This window comes from Hemicordylus capensis, chromosome 1, assembly GCF_027244095.1.
Source record: "Hemicordylus capensis ecotype Gifberg chromosome 1, rHemCap1.1.pri, whole genome shotgun sequence".
Lineage (NCBI taxonomy): Eukaryota > Metazoa > Chordata > Lepidosauria > Squamata > Cordylidae > Hemicordylus > Hemicordylus capensis.
The window spans coordinates 170,171,092-170,177,903 of record NC_069657.1 but is presented as its reverse complement, the minus strand read 5'-3'; the positions used below and the strand labels follow the sequence as shown (position 1 = coordinate 170,177,903).

At 47.1% G+C, this 6,812-nt stretch overlaps 1 protein-coding gene across 3 annotated transcripts in view; it reads left to right on the top strand.

The window, feature by feature from the left end:
- The window catches only part of DARS1 (aspartyl-tRNA synthetase 1), a 137,185-nt gene that overhangs the window by 89,829 nt on the left and 40,544 nt on the right, over nt 1-6,812 (top strand). Inside the window, exon 1 of one of the 3 annotated variants that reach the window (XM_053259644.1) lies at nt 5,783-5,979. The exons of the other annotated variants lie outside the window; for them this stretch is intronic. Within the exon in view, the coding sequence (XP_053115619.1) occupies nt 5,963-5,979 (17 nt within the window). The 5' untranslated portion in view covers nt 5,783-5,962. Of the gene's footprint in view, nt 1-5,782; nt 5,980-6,812 lie in introns of those variants that run through there. 3 annotated transcript variants of the gene reach the window in all.

Below are 6,812 nucleotides of genomic sequence, written 5' to 3'. Positions count from 1 at the left end.
CCCGAGTCTGTCTCTGACTCATTCCTGGGCCTTTCTGTTGCAGGCAAGAAGAGTAGACTAGAGCCGGTTGCATGTTCAGCTGAGCTGGCTTTCTTATTCCTGCCAGTCTTTTCCTAGGCTGTTCCTAGGAGCTGGGCCAAAAACTAGTTCAGTTCGCTTTTTGGATGTAAAAATCTCTGGGGTAAAGGTAAAGTGTGCCATCAAGTCGACTCCTGGCACCCACAGAGCCCTGTGGTTTTCTTTGGTAGAATACAGGAGGGTTTACCATTGCCTCCTCCCACGCAGTATGAAATGATGCCTTTAAGCATCTTCCTATATCGCTGCTGCCCGATATAGTATCAGCAGGGATTCGAACCAGCAATCTTCTGCTTGTTAGTCAAGCATTTCCCCGCTGAGCCACTTAAGGAGACTGTATACATAAACTACCACTCCATATCCTCTCTAATAAAAGCCTTGGTGTCCGTCCGTGGACACCAAGGCGAGGGTCCGTGCCTCCTTGGGCTGTTCTGGGCATGCGCGGAGTGCATGCCCAGAACAGACCGAGGGAGACACGACCGCCAGCACCAGGCGGCCATGATGGCCGGGAGGGAGGAGAAGCGGCGGCCGAGGCAGTAGCAGAGAGGAAAGGGGGTGCGCAATGAAACAGCCCCGACCTCAAGCCCCACCAGCGTGCTGGGACCCCTGAGCTGCTCCCCCTCCGCCGCCCCCGCGACCGAGCTGAGGAAGCCCCCCGCCCCGCCTGGCCCCTCCTCACCCACCGGAAGCGGCCCCTGCAGTGCTGGCACTGGTCCCCGACCCAGCCGGGCTGGCACTTGCACTGGCCGGTCCTGGGCTGGCAGTGCCCTCCGTGGGCGCACGGCTTGGCACACTCCTTCCCCTCCGCCGCCACCGAGACGGAGCCTGGACCCCGCAGGAGAAGGTGGAGTAGGAAGAGGGCGGCGGCCAAGACCGAGACCGGCCGCCCCTCCAGGCCCAGCTGCCTCCGGCTCCGCCGCTCCATCGCCTGAGGGACAGCACTGAGGAGGAGGAGGTGGTGGCGGAGGAGGCTGGCTGGCGCGAGCGCGCGGACGGACGGTGGCCGGCGAGGGCTCCGGCAGTGGCGCGGCCTCCCGGGAGCGATGGCGGGGGTGGGCGGAACTCTCCCCTACTAGCGCCCGTTATTAAAACGGGCTTGAAAACACTAGTAGTTTATAAAGAAGAAGGAAAACAACAACTACTTTGGGAAAGAAATGCAGACTGAGAATCCTCAAAGTAGATAAAAACTACTGTATTTATCTGAATCCAAGACGAGGTCCCCCAGTTCTTTCCTATTAAATATAGAGGGGCCATTTGAATTCAGAGTCCTCTTTCTTTTGGGTAAATACAGGTATAACCTGCATTTAACCTCTATCTTTAAAGGCATCATTTTGAATTTAGTGTCACCTTCTATTTGATCAAATATGGTATCTCTCTCCTTCTTACATTTTGATCTTCCAAAAGTACTTACTTGGGGTGCGTACTTACTCTTTAGCAAGGCAGGGTTAGAAACACACACATCCCATCATCTACAAATCCACTTGCCAGTGGTGAGTACACCCAGCCCTCTAGCGAGCAGGATACCCAGCACGACACAGATCTCTTCACCAGAGGTCTCATTTCCACTGCCCTTTTTGTAAAAGTAGGAAACAGCAGGAATTCTTTCTGAGCAATACGGGAATGCTCCCGCTGTTTTTTACCATCTCCATGACAGAAATGACAAATGAAATGACAAATGACAGAAAATCTGCTTCTCTCCTAAGCCCTCTACTGTGTGCTAGAAAAAGATCTGAGGGAAGGAGGAGGTTTGGTGATGACCACCAATACTGGCTGACTGATGACCTAAGCCTAAATTTGTGGGTCCCTGCTCCCATCCTTATTCCCCTCTAGGACCAGGAGATGGAACAGAAACTTGGGGTTTGGGAGGAGTTTAACTACTGCTTTCTCCCTGATGTTGTGCTGCCCACTTCCTATGGCAACACAAAAGGGGGCTGCTCATCAAGTTTTCATCCTGTTCGATGGGCAAAGAATCTAAGGGACCCATTTCTTTTAGATGAAGGAAAAGACAGAAACAGCAGCTTCAGCTCATGTCTGCCTACCAGGAACCAGAGGCCTGTGTCTGGTGCTCATGTGGTGGAACCAAAGATAGTGAGGAGGACATTTGTGTTTGCCGAGGAGAAATGTAGGAGGAGCAAGAGGGGCTCATATTCTCAGGTTGAGGAAAGAGGCCTAATGAAACAGGTTCTGCTTCCCTTTGCCCAGGAGGAAGCAGTTCAAAAGGGCTAGAGGTAGAATTTCTTCCACACTTCATTTTTTAAAAAAAATTCCTGCTTTGTCATGACAAGGTTTTTCTTTAAATTCCTGATAAATGTTTATGTATTTAAGGATATTAATACATCACTGAACTTTTTAATTTAAAAAAAACTCATTTATGCTGCTCTGCTGAGAAAAAGCTCATGATGATTTTTTCTGTTGGAAACTGAAACATCTGCATGCACATCATGAAATGAGCCTTTTTTATATTAAGTGATATACCAGCTAGAATCAGTAGTGCTATTGGGAAATGGAGGGACATATAGGATGCAAAAGGTATTTTTGACTGAGTCAAATAAACACAGAAGTGCTGCCCATGTTCTATTCAACTTGTAGCCACTTCAATATAACATTAAAAATATACTAGCTTAACCCACACAGAGCATCTGCACACTAGTACTTGATTGCTCCCCTCACCTCAGAGATCTCTCAACCCTTACCTGAGCTGCACTCCTGCTCCTCCTCCTCCATCCTTTTACTCCATGCTGCTCACCCCTCTTGGTCATGGCTGCAGCATTGTGGTGCCTATTAGCCAAGCTGCAGCCCCCTGTCCCCAGAGACCTCCTCACCCGAGCCCCACTCCTCCCCACAGGAGCAGCAGTGGTTGACCGGGCCCTTCCTCACTGCTGCCACTGCCATGGCTGCTCGTTCCTCTCAGGCCGCTGACAGGCCTGGGCCTGTCCCTTCCCTGTCTGCCTCCCTCCACCAATGGTCTCAGTAGCCCCAAACAGCAGCAGTGTTTGACTGGGTCTTTCCTTGCCACCACCGCCATGACTGCTCATTCCTCTCAAGCCTCTGACAGGCTCAGGCCCGTCCCTTGCCCTTCCTTCCTTCCTTCTTTCTCTCTTCTCTTCCCTTCCCATCCCTTCCCTCCCTCTCTCTTCCATCTAATTCACACAACAGCAGCCTCCTTCTCTTTTCTCCCTCACAACCCTTCTCTTTGCAGACCCCTGTCTACTATCTTTCGTCTCCTCTACAATCAAGAACTTATTCCAACCAGTAACAGTTACATTCCAACTCACCTTAACCATCACAGGCTGCTTCTCCCTATCTGCATATGGAATCCCCACTGCCAAATCACCACAGTGCTTCTTCTGCTCATGAACTCTCACGAGAGCTGCCACACATGGGATTAGCCACAGGTATGCCTTAGAGAATTAGATGGATGGATGGATAGATAGATATTGCTTTGATAGAAACTTAAGCAGCAGTTTCAAGGGAAAATGGCATATGAAGAAATGAGAGTAGCTTTATAAGCATCTTCATGGCAGCCTTTAATTTACATAGGATGACTTAATGATGAGTCTGAGAACTCAAATTCAAATGTATCATTCATGTTTGCTGAAATGCCACTGGCTGCAATGGGATTCTTTAAGGCAGGTGGGATTAATTAATTGCACCTCGTTGTGGCTTATTTCCTTGGTCATGGCAGTATTTCTCCCCTTTTAACATCTGTTATCTGAGTCTAGTTCATGTGTTACCTGTTGGTGAAATATCTGGCTACCTTGTGTTATGGTTATACCCCTTGTGTTATACCCCTGCTAACTGAGCAAAGAGATACCTTTTAAAGTGGTGATTCTCTTTATTTAGCAGGGGGAGAGCAACGGGACCTATCCAGCCCCAGCACAGCATCCCTCCAGTGGCTGTTGCTGGTGTCTATCTTGTGTTTCTTTTTAGATTGTGAGCCCTTTGGGGACAGGGGAACATCTTATTTATGTATTATATATTTTTCTATGTAAACCACTTTGTGAACTTTTATTGAAGAGCGGTCTATAAATATCTGCAGTAGTAGTAGTAGTAGTATGGATTAGCATTCAAGTCTCAGCATTTTTGTAAGCCCTGCCTTGTTTCCCAATAACCAGTTAGTTACCATGGCATTTGGGGGTGGAAGTGGGGAGCAGTTGCCCACCTAGATTCATGGCCATGTATTTGTAGCTTCATGCTTGACTTACGTGTGTGTGCGCGCACACCCACCCACACCAGAAGTCTGCCTGCCCGCCCACCGGCTGCCACTGCTTTTACCATAGTAGTTGCAGCATGCATCCAGTTATCCCGCCCTCTTTTGGATATCTGTCACTCACCCTCCTTAGCTTGCTGCCACTTAACTCCCCAGCACTGCACTTCTGTGCATCCTTTCTTTGGAGGGTGGGATGCTTGTATGAAGGGGATAAAGCAGAGAAGTGCAGTGCTGGGGAGACAAGCAGCCACAAGCAATGGGGAAGGATGGGACTTGAGCAGCAATGGCAGACTCCAAGCTGATAAAACATCTGGATCCATGCTGCTGAAGTAAGAGCAGTGTGGATGGACTAGCGCAGTGCACCCCAGGCAGGGGAGGCTGTTGAGCGAGGGAGGGAAGAGGAGCAGCAGCATTGGCGGGCCCAGGGGGCAGGGCTGGAGCGGCAGCACTTTGCCATTCACCTCAAGCAGGCAAATATCTGTTAGCTTCCCGTCCTGCTTTAAGGTGTTCGTATGTAGCCTTCATAGCTTGGGTTCTCAACTCTGAGGAGAGTTGAAAAGTGTGTCAGTGGACTATGAAATCTGGCAGACCATGGAAAGTCTATCAGTATCCTTCCTGCTGATATCTAGAAATGTATTTAATGAAATGTTTCAGCAAATCTCTGATATTGATGGTGGTTTCTATAGACTGCTGCTGCCTTATTTATGTGCTGTATTTTAATTGTAATATTAACGGTTTGCATTTTGCAAGTTGTCTTCAGCGCAGACTCTTTAAAAATCAGTTTTCAAAAGAAAGGTCAGCATAGGACCAAGCATGACATTAATTTGGAACTCTACAAAAATGCATCTTAAACTTTGTATTTGCCTCAGAGTAGCTGCACACCAATACTAAGCAGCAACTTGAAGTAATATATTCTATGTTGACAAAAAATTCATGGAGCTTAGTTAATTGTGGCTTACCTGTAACATAGCATGTAGACTAATGGCAACTGGAGTAAAACCAAACTTATGCTGGATTAATACTATGGCAGTACAACTTGTGCGTGAGCTCATATGCTGCACAGCTACAATTAGTGATGGTTCTTATCTGTTGGCAGAGTGGATGCCACTCACCTGAAAATATTTCTCAGTCACTTTACCTCATCTGGCTTCTGTAGGCATTTCTCTGTCTGCCTCACTACCTTCTTGTCTGCATCTTCCCTGCTTGCAGCCTGGTCCCAGTGTGTATGTGGGGTGAGTGACAGTACCAGAATTTTGTAAACACCAATAGCAACACATAGAGTTGTTCAGATTTGAATATTAATGTGGCAGGAGCCAGTTGTTTTCAGAAGGTGGGCGGAGCTTAAAACACCCTAAGCACCAATCAGACAGAATTATGCTGATTGACTTCTCAGGCAGCCAATCAGAGTGCCCAGAAGGTAGGGAAGCTTTCTTTTGGCTACTTGTATTCTGTTCAGTAATCTTTTGCAGTTTGTTTGGACATTTGTCCCAAGGGGGATCCTGTAGAGTGTGGGGGAGGAATCAAGAGGGAAAGGGTGAGAAAGGGAAGGAGAAAATGGAGTTGTTGCTGAATAAAGCTTTAGTTAAACCTACTTAAGATTTCCTTGTGTGTATGAGGGAAGCAGCGATAAAACATTACTCTGAAGAACCCAATAACCATTTTGGTTAGAGAGCAGGTATGCTGGCTGACTGTTGGTAAGTCTGATTTTTGCTGGTTTCTTGGTATTTGGAGGGGAGAAATGCAACCTCTGTTTTCTCTCCCTTGCTCTCTGATCTGCTCTGTATGCAAAGCATTATGGTCCATTCCTAAAATGACATACCATAAAACATTGGTAGGAACATTGGTAGGAACTAATTAAATTAGAAACTGGCATAAGAAGCTAGGAAGTTCTTTTAGGGCATATGCATGGATTTCCGAGTCCAAACTGCTTATCAAATATTTGCAGAAGTGGATTTCCATGTGGGTGTGGTGTGTGTAGAGAAGGAATCGATTCTGATGGAAGGAAAATAATTTATCCATTTGGTTTGAAGAAAACCAGAGTTTACTCTGGATTGTGGCCAGCACTTGTAACATTAATATGTCCACTGGTGGTTATAGTTCATTGGGCAAGGATTAAGGAAGTGATCTTTATTTTTTTACAAACAAAACACACTTGTTGCTTGCTAGGATATATACCCAGGCTAAGTGATGGGCACCCAAGGTAGGCAGAGAGTAGCACCCAGCTGTTCAGCAGGCATAGGGTCCCCATGCATCTTTGTTTCCCATGGTGTTCTTGAAGTTCCAGGAGATGGTCCATAGCTGTTGTAAGCAACATTGAAAAGCCCGTGATTTTTCTATTATTTATGTATGCATTTTTTGAAATAGTCAGGCAGAGCTTTCCTTTACTCTCCTCTACTCTGCATTTACTCTCCACAGAAGCAGCCTTTTGTAGCTGGTCTGTGTTTTACTTGTGGCTTGTTCAGTTCTTTTTGTGTGTGCACGCACTTGTGTTTTGATCCTGCCATGTTAAATACAAATCTATACACTA